Genomic DNA, 19223 nt, shown 5'->3' with positions numbered 1-19223 from the left:
TGAAAACTATGCCTTCACGGCTGCCATCTTTCCAGGATGACTCCCAATGCTCCTATTTTAACACATTTGAAAAAACCATCCAGAAGCAGGGAGATGGCTCTAACAGTTTCTCATGCAGGAAAACAGAAAGGAAGTCATAGTTACCAATCCTGCTGCTTCTGGGTGAGAGATCAGGAAAAGCCCCTGAAATTCTGGTTGAATATCCTTCAGCAAGGAGCCTGCTGTTTTATTTTAATTTCATTTGCTTTTAGTAATTTAATTCTTGCAGAGCTTGATTTTGCCATTCGGAAACATGACTGCTGCCTCTGAGCCTTGACTGTGCTCTCTTGCTGTTTCATAGCATCCTCAGTTATGCCATGTTCTTTGAAACCAGGCTTTGAAATATGCTAAAAATGAGTCTTGGTACCTACATGGTATCTGCTTGGGTTCCGTCTGGCTTTGCTTTCTTATAATGTTTGTTCTGTTTACAGTGGGAGAACCGCAGCCTCCCATGTTGGGCGTTTTATCAACATACAGCTTATTATGACCTCTGGGCTTATACTGTGAGCAAAATGTAAGGTATGGTCCTTCCCCTGAGGGTGTTTGGTTCATCTCCTCTGTCTTTTGGGCTGATACAGGAAGCATGGGAACTAGTTTCTTATGGACTCTTTCCCCCTCCACCGCCACCCCAACTCTGGATACTGAGGAAAATGTTGTGCTGGTTAAACATAACTAGATCTTTGAATTATAGTCCTGCTTTGCATTGGAGTTTAGTGTTAATGTTGTTGTCATTATCATCCACCGAGATTCTGAATGAAAGTCTGGATTAATCAGTGCAGATGCTCATCAGCATGAAGAATGTATTTGCTCTTAAGTGTTCTAAATTGCTGTCCATGCTTATTCAGACCTGTGAGATAGGAGATAGTCTCTCTCCCTTGTTATGTTTAGGACAACAGTCAAGGCCATTTGCAGTACCTTTCTAACTGTACTTTCAACCATTTAAAATTGGGCGAAAACGCAAATGGCATCTTTATAACTTCCTATTTTAGATGACTTTTTTAATGCTCATTTATTTTGAGAGAGAGAGAGAGAGAATATGTGAGAATGCGAGCAAGGGATGGGCAGAGAGAAAAAAAGAGAGAGAGAGAGAATCCAAAGATGTGGGGCTGGATGTGGTGCTCAATCCCACAACCCTGAGATCATGACCTGAGCTGAAATCCAGAGTTGCACACCTAATTGACTGAGCCACCTAGGCTCCCCAAGCCTATTTTGTTTTTTGAATAAAATTCCTTGGATGGTTCCTGACCTAAAATTTGGTAACTTACCAAACAGATGACTTCTTTCAAGAAGAAGAATCAAAAATGGCCAGTCATATCTGTAGACAAACCATTTATAGATTTAAGGCTACAGCTTTCCTCTCAGTAGAGTGATGGTGAAGAAGATACTTTGGGAATCACTCTGCCTGTTTTCGATCACCAGCTCCACCATTTTGTAGTGTGTGACATAGGTATGTGATATCGGGCAGTTTTCAAATCCTCTTCATGTCTCCATTTCCTCATATGTAAAATGTGGTAGTAATGGTCTCTACATCATATGGTTAATGTGAGGATTCAATAAGATGATGTTTATTCACATTAGATCCTCAACTGTAGGTTTGGTGAATAAAAATGGAGTCTCTATGCTTTTTTAGGCACTGTACTGGTCAACTGGGATATAACAATGAGCAAAAATTCCCTCATGTGGAGCTTTACAGTTAGATGAAGGAATTAATTAGTCATCACATGAAGGAATATAACATTGCACCATGATAAGTGCAATGGAGAGGAATGGTGCACTTCAAGAGCGTATAATAAAGACAAGAGCTGTCTGGGAGGCTAAGGAAGGTTCTCGCGGGAAGGCTGAGTTCACATGTAAAGAAAAATAGATGGCAATGAATTAGGAGGAGGTGTGTGTTTTCCATATGTGTGGGTGAGCACATGTAGGATGAGAGCATCCCTTCCAGAGAGCCGAGCATGGAGAAAGTGGCCCTGAGGCAAGAGGGCACTTGGTGACCATGAAGGGCTGAAATAGGCCCATGTGTGAAGGGAAGGGTACAGTGGGCAGCGTTACTTGAGATGAGGCTGGAGTGAGAGGGAGGTTGGAGTGGTCACAACTTGGTGCCTTCATAAGCTATGTTTAAGAACGTGGTCTAGCAAAGGACCTTGGTGTTTGAATTCTGGAGAGACATTTGCAAAGATCTATTATTGTTGTTGTTATTGTTGTTACTATTGTTATTCCCTAGCAGTCCTTACCATACTAAATATGTTTATATACTTTCATGTTTATTTATTTGTTCTTTCCTCCAATCTCTATTCTTCTCTGAACTCTTAATTCCCCAGTCCTTCCATTTAGGAATAAAGCTGGGAAGGCAGCTTTTTCTTTCAATCAGTCTTAAAGTAGAATTTGCTTTTGTATACTTTTAGCCAAGAAAAATGAAAAACAGTTGCCAACATATTACCTGCTGTGACACACATCAATATTGTATGCTTTTTTGCCTTTGAGAAATGCTCAAATGTTGTCATTTTTTATTTGTCTAACGTAAACAAACTAAAGCCAAAATTATTACAAATTTTGGTGTCCTGTATTGGCCGATTTCACATGTTTTGATCTTACCCAGAACCAACTTTTGGAGATGTGAGGCCTGAGGTCTACTCTGTGTGAAAAAGGAGGGGTTTGACAGTGTCTGTATGGCACGCATATGTGCACACATGGGTATTTTATATTTGCTGATGTAGAGTTGGTCACTGAAGAGCTGACATGTGTGCTGTGAAACTTCCCCATCACCAATAAGGCCACAACTGTTTTTCCTACCCTAAGATAAGGAAATAATGTATCCTATTAGGCCATGAAAAGAAAACTCTGCTGAGCTTTATATAAAACCTGGCTAGCCTTGGGATGCTCTAGGGCCCAAACCATAACGTCCCATCAGTGTTCTCCTCGATAGGCACTATCCATGCCCCTTTACCTCTTTGTTCTCTAGCACGTCTGCTGTGTATAAAGGTGCCTCCCCTGTCTTGTTACGTGTTTTGCCTATTATCATTGTACTGGTAAACTTGGCTATAAAAATACTTTTTTTTTGTATTTGCATATTATTCTGGTATAGAATGAGGTTTTAGCTCATCTGGGATAAGAGTTGTTAATTCTATTAGCATTTTTCTAACTACAACTATTACATATGTGTAATAACTTCACATTCCATGTAATCTGCATGTTCCTGGAAGTTTTCTGAATATGGTTGTAAAACTACATGTACTTTTAATGGTAGGATTGTCTCTAGTAAACTAGGGAATGAGTAGAAATTTGGATGGTGGGTTTGGACCATGGAGGATCTCAGTCCCCCATTATACTGTTATTGCTGATAACCACTTCTTCCATAAGAATCGCAAGTGTAATGCTGAGTTGAGAAATCAGGTGAAGGTTTTTCACCTTTATTTGATGTACAAACTTTGATTTTATTTCCTTAGGAAAAAAATAATTGTTTTAGCCCACGTCCTTCTTTTTTTTTTTAATGTTTATTTTTATTGTTTATTTTTGAGAGAGAGAGAGAGCAAGCCGGGTTGGGGCAAAGAGAGAGAGACAGAGAATCCAAACCTGTGAACTGTGAGTTCAGACCCACAAACCATGAGATCGTGACCTGAGCCAAAATCAGACGCTTAACCAATTGAGCTACCTAGGCGCCTCTAGCCCATACACTTCTGATTAACGTATTTAGATCAAATACTTTTGGCTGAATTAACAAAATAAGCAAAAATAAAAGTTTCCTGATGTAGCTCTGTACTTATATGTAACAGTTAATTTGTTTCCTGTTATATAATGTATTTGTCAGGTAATAGTAATTAGTTAATTGAATAGACATATTTAATATTTGATCAAAATGTTAATAAAATATTTGAGCAAAGAGTCAATAGTTTACAACATTTTGTTTCATGGTTGGCTTCATGGACAATACATACATTTTTTTTTTAACAGCAACTGCTCTAGTACATCAATTTCTCACATAGTACATGAGCCCCTTCTGATCATTAATGCCTGACATGTGACATGTAATGGTAATCAAATAAACAGGTGATTATTCTGAAAAAATATTACATCTGTTCCAGGACCTGATCTACAGGTTTGCATATCCAAAAAACCTACCTGTTGCACCAGGAAGATGGAGGAGAGATACCAGACTGCAGCTCGCCAAGATATGCAGGAAGTCCTTCAATCATCCAGCTCCACATTAAAGTTTCTAATATCGCGAAATGCTGCTGCTTTTCAAGGTAAATGTATCTTGATTTCTGAAACTAAGGAGAAGTCTTGTTATGCAATCTTCCTATTACCATTATCCTGGTAAACTTGGGGTAGGTTTTCTTACCTTTGCATACCATCATTCTGGAACAAAATGAAGTTTTAATTTCTTTTAACCCTCAGAAAAAGGTCATTATTTCTGAGGTCAGTCAGGACATAAATACTGAGTTGGACTGGGAAAACTGTTATATTAGTGAAATAGTCCTTGGAAATATGTGCCCTTTGTGGGTCCTTCCAGGTCCCTCAGTATTCTGACCTATGGTTTTACTGCAGTATGAATGGACATAATTATTAGATTTTAGTATTCTGTAACATAAAATCTCATTGCTTTTAACTGGGAAATTATAGATTTATTTTTAAAAATATGATTTGAAGAAATATTTGTCTAAGTTTTTCCCCTGGCTACCTCATGTGGTTTTCATAAGAACACCAGTGTGATATGTCAAAGTGCAGACAAGTCTGATAAACAGTAAAATAGGAAATATTAATTGGATATTTAAGGATCAGCTAAGACCAGAACTCAACCTTAATTCAAACAGTATGTTCAGAAATAAAATTAATGGGTTATAAAATTACAAGGCACATTGGAAAATAGATGATCTTTCCCTTATTTTAGTCATCATCTCCATAAAACCCCTTATTACTACAATAAAATAGCTTAATTTATTTTTCCTTTTATAAAACATTAGCTTAACTGTATATGATTAGAATGAAAATATCTAGATTATACTACTTTTCAAACAAATTTATTGCTTTTGTTCAAAGCAAAATAGACTTTTGTTAGTATTCCTTTTCCTTTATGTATATTATTGTCAGTCTATTTAAATAATTTGTGCTTTGTTTACATGCATAACTAAATCACAAAGCTGATTAATTTTTAAAACTGTGTTCATTAAATAACATAAATACAATGAATCAGGATAAAATTTAAGTGGAGTTAAAATGTAGTTCATGATGAATTAGTGATTTTCTTAGGGAAACTGTGATATGTCAAATTTTAAGATGTTATTATTTTAGTGATTTTTTAGATGTCTTAGAAAACAACTTTATGTCTGTTATGGGATTTATTCATATGAAATAGTTGGAGGAAAACATGTTGATATGCCTTGTAAGCAAAGATTTGTGATTTGAACTGGCTGAACCAGAAGACTATAACCACATACACAGAGTGTTGTGATGGTTTTTTTCTCATGGAAATGACAACATGCACAATATGGACAATACATTCTAGAGGTAAAGGGCAGTGAATAAACCAGTCTGACCAGAACAGGGATGGGGAGTGTGGTGGAGATTCTATGCTTGAAAAGGTGAGCTGGACTCACATGGAAGGAGATTTAGAGCATCAACTTGAGTTTGAGTCATTAAAGTTTATGGAACAGGAAAGCTTCATAATGATTTCTTATCTTTTAATGTCAAAACTAATCCTTTCAAGTAAGAATATATGGCTGAAGAAGATCATGACCAATGAAACCGACCTTTTTGGATAGCAGAGCTAATTATAGAAGTGAAAGAAAGTGCTATCGTTGCTAATATATTGGCACTCAGTGAATGTCGAACATTTTCTTCTACCTTCAAGGATATCTTAACAAACCTTTTACACATTGTTGGATAAATTGATCAAGATAGAATACATCATGGGGTGCCTGGCTGGCTCAGTTGGTAGAGCATGCAACTCTTGATCTGAGGGTTGTGAGTTCAAGCCCTATGTTGGGTGTGGAGATTACTTAAAAAAAAAAAAAAAAAAAAAAAAGAGATAGAATATATTAGGTTCAAATGATTGGGAAAAATACAACACCTGAATTATTTACTTTTAAAATGGGTTCAGGCTGCTGAAAAATTGTGGTGATATTGCTAAAAGTTTGGTGACAAATAAGAAGTAGAAATACATGGGATCATCTCTATCTACCATAGTGTCAGGTAATTTATCTACGTTGAAAAATTTTTCTGTTTAATAAATTTTGTTATACTCAATAGGTTGAGTTTTGCTGGGGAGGGGGAGAGATGGCTACACAGAATCCGAAGGAGGCTCCAGGCTCTGGGCTATCAGCACAGAGCCTGATGCGGGGCTCAAACTCACGAACTGTGAGATCATGACCTGAGCCAAAGTTGGATGCTTAACTGACTGAGCCACCCAGGTGCCCTTGAGTTTTGCTGTTTACTTAAATATTAATCGTAAAAATGAAAATGGTAGGCGCTTTCTTAAATATAACTTGTTATAAGTGGTTGTTTTCGCCCTTTGTGGAATGTCAAGTTTTATTTAAGAATCATGAGAAGGCAAAACAAATTTAGAATAAATTTGCCTAAAGGCTAACTTTACTGGAATACATTCTTTTATAAGAAGAATAACTGCTTTTAATTTAATAAATAGAGTAAGTAGCTTTAGGATTATGTCCATAAAAACAAGCTTAAACATATATACTAAAAGCAGTTTGAGAAATCACATCTACTGTACCATAATCGAGCAGGTGACTTTATCAGTAAGTAAATTGCCTACTATCTAGTTTCTGTGCCATCAGAATATCTGAAAACAATCAAAGTCTTTATTTTTCTAAGAAGAAAGAAGCCAACACACTTTATTGGGAAAACTGGCTGCTTGAGAGAAATTTAATGGGGAAATCAATTCACTTCTCAAATAATGTAAGTAGATTTGCTGTTTTTGATATTTTGATTTTCAAATATTTCATTTATGTCTCCTACTCCAACAGTGTTAACCTGCTTTTTAAGTGGTATTCTGGGTTATAAAAGACTGTAGTATGGTCCCTTCTCTCATAGCTTTTATAGAATCCCACGGAAGCCTGGTTTTGAAGCAGCCCTTTGGGTGTGACCAATGGGAATGATTGCTTGCGTGTATGGATGTAGTGGGCACCCACATTATTGTGAGATGAAGGAACTTTTAAAGGGAGGGAGAAAACAGTGCTGGCAACTGGTGCCGGAAGACAAGTTTTTCCTGTACACAGTCTGCATTCAGATCTGGAATCGTGTACAGGAAGCTACCTACCAGTGCAATTGGAATCCGCCTACTGGGATGATTCTTCTATTTTCTTTTATGTAATTTATTTATGTGGGTTCCAGTCACATTGCCTTAAATTAAACAAACAACGAAATGATAATCTGTTTTTGGAAGGATCCATAATTATGACCAGGGGCTTCACTGTATCCTCAAGTGTAGTCTTTCATATGGAATGGAGCATTTCATAAGCTGAAAGGAACAAGCTGTTATCTCTGTGTCTGTTGTTATTTGTAAATAAGTGGTGCTGTTTGCAGAGAGGAACACTGGCTATGTCACGGTGCAGACAGTAACTCTTCTTTATTTTCAAGGGCTTAATAATGATCGTGAGTGAAGCAGAACAGCCACAGATAATTCGAAAGAGTTGTTTTTCCTTCCACTCTTTTAAAGTGAGTGTGGGATTGCTGGCTTTAAAACTATTTTGGAAATACTCTTTATAATGTTTTATTTGTTTATACAATAAAGTATGGTGTGACTCATGAAGAAACAGAGGAAGTTGACAGAGAATATGTCATCTACAGTAAAAGAGCAACGCTTATGCAGCTTTCAAATTTGGCAGTTTTTAAATCTCCATTCAAATAAGATAATGTAGTTTAGCTTTTTAAATTTAAAACTGAACAAATTTTTCAGCCTCACTTTCAAAAATTAAAAGGAAGGGAAAAAATAAAAGGAAGGAATATTTGGGAGAACGCCATTGGAAACTTGTCGAAACGTTGGGAAGATAAGGTTTAAAAGCTGCACCTTTTCTTTGAGTTGTACCTTTTCCTACTTCTCTTATCTTCCAGTTGCTCGTGTATTTCAAAAATATATGGTAGATACCAAGTCTATATTCTGGAGGTTTCCAGTTTTATATATGGCATTTAAAAAGTGTACATTATTACAAAAGACTGAGTGATAAATGATAGTTAGAACAGGAAAGTTTTAGCATTTTTATTTATGTTTACATTCTCTCGGCTGAGTAAATTTTCATTTCTTGATTGTAAGTACTTGAAAGATTGGCAGGCTTGTCCTCGTGCATTGAAATGTTAGAATTAGGAATTTAATAAAAAAAAATACATTCTTATTTTTAATGAAATATAGGAATATGTTCAAAATTAAGCATCTTATTTTAAAAAGTAGGTGAATTAAGAGTGAGGATGTAATTAATAGATTTTTCTCCTTTACCCTAACTACTGTAAAATGTATAGCTGGTGTATAGCTACTGTAAAACTAATGTAAAGTCAAAGGCACAAAGATATAGTGAATATTTGAATATATTAATATATGGGAGAGTAAATAGATTTATATAAATATTATTAAGCATGAGGTACATTAATCTTATTTTATTCACTTCAGCTATGCTTCACAAAGGTGGATAATAATTAAAATTATTCCTTGGAAGAGCATTGTGTCGAAGGATAAAGGAATAATACCGTTTTTAACACGGAGAGTTACCTGATCAAAAGTTCAAGTGTAAGAGAACAGGTAGCCTTAGGCTGGCAGTTGTGGGGGGTTGTTTTTCTCAATCTCTAGCAGCTAGTAAATATAATTAACTGAACTGCATGAATAAATGAATGAATGAACACTACTTATCAAGAAGATGGCTCTGAAGTAAAATGCTTGAACCCCTCCCTTGCTCCTTTCCTTCTTTTATGTATTCCTCTCTTGATGATTTGCTGTGGCATTGGAGCATCTATTAGGTACCAGCACTGTTGGGTGCTGGGGTTACGGTGTCCAAACCTTTTATTGATTCCTTTAGACTTCTAATATGCCAACATCTGTCTTTTTCATTTATGAACTAGAAAGGGGCACATTATAGTGTCTCCTTCGATGGCATCCTGAATATGATTGCACTGTTTTTCCTTTTCAGTGTGAGGCAGCATGTGGGTTCATGTGTTATCTCATACAGCAGCTATCAATGCAATTGGTCTTTATCCAATTGTCCTTTATCTCAGAAATGTTAAAAAATAGTTTCTGGGGCGCCTGGATGGCGCAGTCGGTTAAGCGTCCGACTTCAGCCAGGTCACGATCTCACGGTCCGTGAGTTCGAGCCCCGCGTCAGGCTCTGGGCTGATGGCTCGGAGCCTGGAGCCTGTTTCCGATTCTGTGTCTCCCTCTCTCTCTGCCCCTCCCCCCGTTCATGCTCTGTCTCTCTCTGTCCCCAAAAAAATAAATAAACGTTGATGCCATTTAAAAAAAAAAAAAGTTTCTGTCGAATCTGTGTCAGCAGGCTTCTGTTAATTGTGCAAATGGGTAATTTTCCTATATTCTAGATAAAAGTTGCAAGAGCTTAAATTACTTTTCAGCTAGAAGTAAAGCTTGCTTTGCATGAAGCGTTGTCGATGGTGGAAATACTATTAACTATTGACCTAAGATCAGGTTTACTTTGCCAGATTTATTTTTTAAACTTGAAAAAGTAAACTTTTTGTTGTTTTAAGTTTGACTGACAGCAGGTTATGATATCACCTGGTGCCATGGTAATCTCACCTAGAAAGCACAGTCACCTGCTTATAGTCGGCAAAACAATTCTTTCTTGATTTTTATATTAAACACTTTTTCAGTTAAATCTTTTCAGTGTGAGAACTGCATATTTATTTTCTTGAGGATAAGTTAACATTTCATCAGATTCTTTATCATTTTGTTATCTTCGTATTAGTTTAATCTTACTTTTGCATATGGATCGCAAGGGATGATTCTTGAATGTTTAGTTTTGAAGGAGAGAGAGAGATAGAGTCAGAGAGAAAGGGAGACACAGAATCCAAAGTGGGCCCGACCCAGGGCTCAAACTCACAAACCGTAAGATGATGACCTGAGTAGAAGTCGGACGCTTATCCGACTGAACCACCCAGGTGCCCCAAGGGATGATTCTTAAAAACTACCTATGTGTGAAGTAAAGAACGGGACATGTGGGAAGTTATAACTAGCTATGTTTTTGAGATTTATCTGTCCCTCTATCTCTTATTCATCCATGTAAAGTGATTTATAACATTACTTTTTCTTTTTTTTTTTTTTAAAGTAGACTTCATGCCCAACGCTGGGCTTCAATTCACGGCTCTGAGATCAAGACGTAAGCTGAGATCAAGAGTCAGATGCTTAACCGACTGAGCCACCCAGGCGCTCCTGTAGAATTTCTTTTTATAGATACGTGACATTTGTTCATCCTCCTTTTGATGGACATCTCAGTAATTTCCAACTGAGTTTTGTACTTCTCCTGCTCTAGTGACCATTCTTGTTCAAGTCCCCACAGGCACCTGTTTTCCTGGGGTTGATACACACTGAGACTGGGGCTTCTTGGCCGGGTGCCTTGTCAGCTTCACTACATGTTGCTTAGCTGCTCTTCTAAGGAGCTGCACCCATTGAAACACCACAAACAGTTTTTGTGCTTTGTGCACTGTTCTACTTCCTTCCCAACAATGAGTATTGTCAGAATTTTGAGAGATTTGTTGAACTGATAGGTATGAAATGGCACCTTGTTTCCAAAATGCACGGTTCCCTGAGTAGGGTCTCTGAATGTCTTTTCACAAACAGTTCTTGATGTGTGTATTTTTTTTTATTTTCCCTTAGGAATATGTCCTAAGAACCTGTATACACACTTTGAGGATATATACATTGTTGTCGGTGTTTTGTATGTATTTAAGATTTTTTTTTAGATACCAAAAACAAGAGTTTTTTTTAAGGTACCGATATACATTTGGATCTTAAAGTTTTAGCTAAAATAATTCAGATGTCTTTCCATATTCTGTAGAAGTCAAACTCTTCACAAGCTTCCTGCACATTCTCATGGCTTACAGTCCCATCCTTGCCCCTGCCTCTGCTCCCTTGCTCTCTTTATTTGCTTTTGCCTCTTTCCTATCATATTAATTCAAAAAAAGTTTTTAAATTACTACTTCCATACTTACACACATGCATGCATACACATTAATACGGTATATATACAAGATCAATTTTATGAGATGGTGATGAAAAAAGATAAAATCTAAAAATTATAAATAATCATAAATTGAATATTAATTTCTATATTTCCAAGTATTTTTTTTTTTTTTTTTAGCTCTGCCTCTACTCTCAATCCACGAAGCTACCAACCTCACATCTTTCTCTCTGGCCTCTCTATCTCCCATTCCTCGTGTGACATTCTCTTCTCTTCTTCAAGTGGTGACATAATGTATCTTCCAGTTCCTTTTATTTATAAGCATGGTAATATTAAATAACCAGCACATGGCTCTGAGTGTGAATTTTAACTGAGGACTTTATTTCATTTTATTATATATATTATATTTATTTCATTTATTTATTTCATTTATTTTATATATGTATATATAGAGATAGAGAGAGAGAGAGAGAAAGAGAGAGCGCATGTGAGCTGGGGAGGGGGGCAGAGAGAGAGAGAAAAATCTTAAGCAGCCTCCACGCCGATGCAGGGCTCTATCCTACCACCCTGTGATCATGACCTGAGCCAAAATCAAGAGTTGGACCTCAACTGACTGAGCAACCCAGGAGCCCCAAGGATCTATTTTTTAATTAAAAAAAAAATTCATTAATTTTTTTCCCTAGCTTTATTGAGATATAATTGTTGCCCCTCTGCCTTGTTGTTAGTTAGAGCTCCAGTTTTGCGGGGTGACCACCCTCTACTGCGGCGAGCTTAGGGACAGTGAGTGCCACTGCAGCTCTAGGGCATGGTGCGAGACGGACTAGGAAGTGTGTGTGTATGGTGGTGATGTTCTGAAGTAGCTGCTGTGGGAAACGGGAAAGGAAGTGAACTAAAGTTCAGTTAGAGGGCTGACATTGGAGTCAGCTAATTAATAATGAAGCCGATTTGCATGATGGTACCGCTGTTTTCGTTTTTAGCCCTGCCTAGTTTTTGCCTCCAGAGAAGGCGTGAGTAGTGGGGATCTGTGGTTGAGCACAGGTAATAGGAGAATCATTCATCCATCCAGCAAACATTCATGGGGCAGCCTGTATGTGCCCGCATTGTTTTAAGTGCTTGGTGTACTTCAGTGAATGAAACAAAAATTCCTGTTCTCACACTGTGTGTTTCAGCCAGGGGAAAGTAGAAAATAAATGTATACAGGTGTAAATACATTAGGATGGATTAAATGCTTTGGGAAACCGTAGCATAGAACAGAGGGAGGGAGAGTAGCAGTCCTGGAGGATTGCAGTTTTAAACTGGATGGTCAGGGAAGAGTTGGCATTGGAGCAAAGGTTTCGTCAAAGTGAAGGGGTTGGATATATGGATGTCTGGGAGAAAAGCATTCTAGCAAGAGGGAGTGATCTTAACGTAGGAATGGGCCTCACATGTTAGAGGAATAGCCCCAGTATGGCTGGGGCACCGTGGGGGGCTGGAAGGTGGTAAGAAAGACTATCACAGAGGTGACAGGCATAGATGCATGTAGGGCACCTTAGGCTTTTATTCTGAAACAGAAGTTTTTGCCATAGGTGTGGCTTGATTTGAAAACAGTTAACTAGGTCTAGTTGTTGAGGGGCACACGCACACCCAGCTTGTAGTGGGGCGTGGGTGGACCTAGGAAGCCCCTAAAGAGATTATTAAAATAATCCATAAGAGGCACTAGGGTGACTTAAACCCAGTGCTGGCAGTACAGGTGGTCAGAAATGGTCAGTTTCTGGTTATATTATGGTCATCATGGGGCCCTGGGCATGATGCAAAAGGAATTGAGGACAAGAGAGGGCTGATGGTAGTAAACTACACCAAGGATACGTCTGTGGGGTAAGTGCCTGGTGTGTCATGGAGATGAATTAAAGAGGCTGAGGTAGAAGGATGCTTTCCGCCGGATGTTGGAATCTCTGAGTCACATCTGCTGGAGAGTTGGAGTGAGAGAAACAGTTTTTCTAATAGTTTCTATTAGAAACTATTTCTAAATAGTTTCTATTAGAAACTATTTCTAAATAGTTTCTAAATATTTCTAGAAGTCTCTAAAGTTCTCTGTGGAACTGAGTTCTCTGTTTCTAAAGTTCTCTATGGAAGATGGACGTTGGTGGGCGTGACAGGGGCATTCATTGATTATCTGATGGAGGCTAATCTTTTTGTTTTGTTTTTAAAACCACTTTATCATGGTATGATTGACACAAAAAGCTGTACATATTTAATGTATACAGCTCAATGAGTTTGGAGATAAGTATATCTTATGTGGTGACGAAGCCATCACCACAATTTATGCCATGAACATGTATTAAAAATTTTTTTTTAAATGTTTTACATATTCTTGAGAGGGAGAGAGAGACAGAGCATGAGTGAGGGAGGGGCAGAGTGGAAGAGGGACACAGAATCCAAAGCAGGCTCCAGGCTCTGAGCTGTCAGCACAGAGCCTCATGCAGGGCTTGAACTCACAAGCCGGGAGATCATGATCTGAGCTGACGTCAGACACTCAACCAACTGAGCCACACAGGCACCTCTATGCCATAAACATACTGGAGGAGGCTGATCTGTGACACAGGGTTAAAACAGTAGTGGTCTGGAAGAGCCTGGGGATTTCCAACTGCTTCCTATGATTTGGTTCTGTAAAGTGGTAGAGATGGTGTTTCTATAATAATACCATATGTGTAATTATGAAAATAACATTAATTTTGATAAAATACTCATGATTCTACTCAATGAATCTTATTATGAATATTTAGCATAATTTAAAAGTTGAAGGGCATTATAAAGAAGTAACACAGATAAATAAAATTGCGTTGCTTGAAATTTGTCAATAAACTTTGAGCATTGAAGGGAGAAAGCTTGTAATAAGACCATGTTGAATAAAGGCACATAATAGTAATTATGGTCAAAATCATGGGTTTGTACATGAGAAATTTGTTTTAAACTTATTTTCATTGTACAAGATACAACTTGGTTACATAAAATTGAAAATAAAATTCCTTATTACTCAATAACCCATTTAGCAAATAAGGCTCAGTGATGAATTTGAGGCTTTTGGGATCCAATTTTGAAGTCTTGGTGGTAATTCTCATAATTTAATAGCCCATTGCCATTTGCCATTTTTATACGATTCAAAAATAAGTTCGGTTAGCCAAACACTATCAATAGTTGTCAATCATTTCAATAATATCTTATTATATCATCTCTTACTTAATTAGAAATATTTGCAGTTCATGTAATTGGCATTATTACCAAATTTAGAATTTTTAAATAGTATAATAATTCTTTATAAATTATGAAACACAGTTTATTAGAAATAGGAAAGCATTTTTAATAGTTTTTGTTTCTATGGCCTTGGGGGAAAAGAAGATTAAGATGAAAATCTTAAACCATCATCTATAATATTTAATTGGTAAAGTGGTAAAATATAATGGAAAATAAGATACCTCTCTTTCCTCAGACAAATAGAGGACTTAAATTTTATAGCCATTTTTCAATGTAGCTGTTCATGATGGGAAATTATCCATGTATATCTCCATGCTTTTAGCATAAAATATATCTAGCAATAAATGTAATATACATGCTATATAGCTTTTATGCAGAAGTCCAAGGGCTTCAAATGACATCTCAAAATCCAGAGAGTCATAATAGTAAATAAAGGGTAATTGTTGGATAGCTATGCTGTGCTCCTTTTATTCCAGGGTGATTCTGCCTGGGGGCTATCTTTTGTATGAACTTTTGCACCTTAAAGTATACTGTTATCTTGTACCATTTGTTTGACTCCTTCTCCTCTGGGTATAAAGTTGACTTGAATGTTAATTTATGAAACCTATTCATGTTTTTTTTTTTTTTTTTTTTTTTCTGTAAGTAGGAATAAACTGAAGATACTACATAATAGAACAAACATTGGTCTTTGTTGTGGGAAAACATTTGTTGTGATTGGACAGGGAATATGTTTAAGAGTTCCTGGACAAGGGTTTTAAATTTGGACAGTTTAGGTTTGATTCCTATCTCAAGATTTGCTGGTGGGGCCTCAATTCCTTTGCTTGTAGAATGGCATAAGAATAGTACCTTCTTCTAGGCTGCAGTTAATGAAGATTGATTGAGGTAATCCCTATAAAGTAACTAGCACGGTGGCTGGTACATAAGCACTCAGTATATGTCAGCTATTCTTCTTCCTTTATTCATGGTATATATTTTTCCCAATATTTGATAAGCAGCAAAAAATTTCAGGGCAGAAATTGTCTAGTGGTGTTTCTGCACATGTTTTATGGGGAATCGTCTAAAGTTGGTTGTCACATTATCAGAAGTGCTGTAGTGGCCAAGCAGCAGAAGGGCCTTGTGATCCAAACTCCTAGATCACTCCTTGGATTCCCACACCGGATGGGGTTGCCAAGAGTCATGTTGCAAGTGCTTGGGGTTATGGCCAGTCATGCTCTCTACATTGGTAGAGACAAGCAATGAGAACAATTATTTGGTGAATAATAATAATAGTACATTTCAAAGCAGGGTTTTTTCTGCTGCTCAGCTGGTAGTCAAAGGAATTTTCAAATTTCATTAAATGGTATTAAGTTGTAATGTTTGGACTCTCACTGTAGTAGAATCTAGCGTGAACACAGAAACCTAAGGTTTGACTAACAGAATAAAGCAACGGGACAGAATCCATGGCACGTTATTCAATGACTTAACAAAAGCCTTAATTGTAGTGTCCTTCTCCAAAATGAGACTATCTTCACATAAAAAAGGCTTCCGAGTTTTGATATTACTGATTCATTCTGATCGTCTTCAGGGATGTTTGCAGTTTATGTTGGCATATCTTTATTTTTTTTTTAAGATTTTATTTTTTTAAGTAACCTCTATGCCCAGTGTGGGGCTTGAATTTACAACCCTGAGGTCAAGAGTCACATGCTCTGCTGACTGAGCCAGCCAGGCGCCCCTATGTTGGCATATCTTAACACAGCCAAGCCTTTAGATTATGCATTTGTGAGATATTAGATAGAATCACTAACTTCAAATTGGTCCTTTCTCAGCAGCATGGAGAAATAAATAAATACATAGCCTTCAGAGCAATGTGAAAGTTTTTGTGGTTGGTCGGATATGATAAAAATTTAATCTAAGATTTAATTGAATTACTTTAAAAGCCTATGTTCATTAAGATAATTTTTATTTTGGTCTAAATGTTGCTAATCATTGTTCTATAAAATCATGTAACTATCTGATACTTGCATTTCCTCTGCTGAAAGTGTGAAATATTATTTTTTGTCTATAAGGCATCTTAGAGGGTTTCCTCTCTACATGAGGAAAGACAGTCTGGAGAACGATGGGCACTTACAGTCTCTGGAAAGTATGATTTGGGAAAAGGGTCAGAGGTGTGGGGCAAAAGCATCCACTGCACTGGTTCAAGAAGGAGCAAATACATGCTGTGTTTATGTTTCGATTTTTAAAATCTGAGTTTAACATGCTTACTTTCTAGTGGTAGTCCCAGGGCAATACTTTAGGATGATCGAGGCCAGCTGCTTAATTTGTTTTTATTGCATATCTTCAAAATAGGTTTAAATTAAATTATCTATGTATTTGGCAACTCTTACTCAATATATTTTGTGTATTTGCTATTTTAATGAGAACATATTTTTGAATGCAAATTAAGAATATATTTAACAACTGCTAGTCTACACTGGTATAGCTATTCTGGAAAGCAATTTGACAATAGTTATTTCAGATATATGTTCTTTCTCTTGTCTTTCTGATCCTTCTAATGGTTGTATATATTGGAAACGTTTTTAAAGAGACTGTTTAGGCACATGTAGAAGCATGGTAATGAAAGCATTTATAGTAATAGCTGGGAATTGAGACAGTCTGGGTGTCTGATTGTCAGAAAGCTAAGGACAATGTATAGATAATACATTCTGCATCATTAGGAATGATCAACTGGATACATACATAGAGACATGGATAGACTTTAAAAACATAAGGTAGAGTGAAGGTATATGAGGTATATAGCACAATACCATATATGTATCTTAAAAATACATGTATCAAAGAATTCTATACATTTTGCTAGAACTCATACAAATCAAAGAGTTTAAAGCACATTAGAATGATTTTTTTAAATTTTTTAAAATGTTTATTTAGTTTTGAGAGAGAGACAGAACACAAGGAAGGGAGGGCCAGAGAGACAGGGAGACACAGAATCCAAAGCAGGCTCCAGGCTCTGAGCTCTCAGTACAGAACCCATTGCGGGGCTCGAACCCACGAACCACGAGATCATGACCTGAGCCGAAGTAGGATGCTCAACCGACAGAGCCACCCAGGCGCTCCCAGAATGATTTTTTAAGGATAATAATTACATAATTTGCCATCCAACCTCATAAATAGTAGGAGGCATTGGGGGCGACTCCTGGGTTGCTCAGTCAGTTAAGTGTCAAACTCTTGATTTTGACTCAGGTCATGATTTCAGAATTGTGAGATCCAGTCCCATGTTGGGCTTTGCACTGAGTACAGGGCCTGTTTAAGATTCTCTCTCTCCCTGTTTCTATTCTCCCCTCCCCCTCAAAAAAGAGGTGTGGCAGATGTGAAGAATGGCTAGGAAAAAAGAAAGTGAAGTAAAGTGAAATACTTAGGTATAAATCTACTAAAAAATGTACAAGATTTATATGCTGAAATGCTGATGAAAGAAGTCAAAGAACCTAAATAAATAGAAAGATATACCATGTTCATGAATTGAGAGACTCAATGTAGTACATCTGACAGTTTTACCTAAATTACTCTATAGTGTTAACCTAATTTATCAAAATACTAGCAAGTTTTATGTAGATTTAGTCAAGCTTTTTCTAAAATTTATACAGAAAGGCACAGAACTAAAATAGCTAAAACAATTTTGAAAAAAGAAGAATAAAGTGAGAGGAGTCCATCTACCTGATAATGAAGCTTACTCTGTAGCTACAGTAATTGAGAGTGTGGTATAGGTGGAAGGATAGACACATAGACTAGATTAGAAAACCCTAAAATAGAACCACACAATTATGCACAACTGATTTTTGATGTGTGCAAATGCCATTCATTGGAGGAAGGATATCCATTCAACAGCTTGTGCTGAGCTATTGGACATCCATAAGTAAAATGTTATTCTGATATTATTATGTTGAAATGCATAAATATTTCAGCCCCTGAATTTTCACAAGTTCTGGGTTTTTCTGCCTTAATTTAGAGAAACTTCCTTTAATTTTTTTCATAAGGCAAAATTTATTAAATAAGTCATCCCTGATTTTTTGCCTATTTCATCAAATCCAAATACTGCAAATCATAGACCTCAATTTCAGTGCATTCTAGTGGAGCACATATATTTATTTAAATAAAAATACTAGTTTTATCAAGAGATTCTTCATACAAGTTGAGTTAATTCAAATAAATTTTAAATCATGAACATTGAGATCCCACTGTTCCATTTATTCAGTTCCTATTGTGGTTTTGTGTGTGTGTGTGTGTGTGTGTGTGTGTGTGTGTGTGTGGGTGTGTGGGTGTTGTTGTTTTTAGTAGGGACAAATTTCAATGTGTTTTTATTTCAGATATTCTCAGGAATTGAAATATGTTAAAGGTTTTAAAAACTGGGGTGCCTGGGTGGCTCAGTCAATTAAATGTATGATTTTGGCTGAGGTCATGATCTTATGGTTCATGAGTTTGAGCCCAGCATTGGGCTCTGCGCTGACCGTGTAGAGACTGCTTGGGATTCTCTCTCCCTCTTTCTTTGCCCCTCCCTGATTTGTGCTTTCTCTCAAAAATAAATAGGTAAACTTAAAAAAAAGTTTTAAAAACTGAGGGTTTTTTGTGTGTACATTTGTTAAATATTTTGATTTAAGATTCCAGGTGATATCTTCTGGCTGGATGAGTGAGAGAAAAGACAGAAGAGTGAATTTTGGTAGGAATGATAAAGAGTCGGGGAGGAAGAGATTTTAAGTATATGTAGGAGAAAAATTTAGCAGGACTGGGTAAGTGAATGACTGTGGTGTGAGCTTAGGAACAAGAAAGAACCTAAAATCAATGTTGAGTCTTGCAAGA

At 36.9% G+C, this 19223-nt stretch overlaps 1 protein-coding gene across 1 annotated transcript in view; it reads left to right on the top strand.

The window, feature by feature from the left end:
- The window catches only part of GPC5 (glypican 5), a 1436730-nt gene that overhangs the window by 37558 nt on the left and 1379949 nt on the right, over positions 1-19223 (top strand). Inside the window, exon 2 of the mRNA XM_086709551.1 lies at positions 4119-4280. Within this exon, the coding sequence (XP_086565677.1) occupies positions 4119-4280 (162 nt within the window). The remainder of the gene's footprint in view (positions 1-4118; positions 4281-19223) is intronic.

This window comes from Puma concolor, chromosome A1, assembly GCF_028749965.1.
Source record: "Puma concolor isolate L17-30 chromosome A1, mPumCon1.1.hap2, whole genome shotgun sequence".
Classification (NCBI taxonomy): domain Eukaryota; kingdom Metazoa; phylum Chordata; class Mammalia; order Carnivora; family Felidae; genus Puma; species Puma concolor.
The sequence above is the reverse complement of the archived record's forward strand: the minus strand, read 5'-3'. Positions and strand labels throughout refer to the sequence as shown.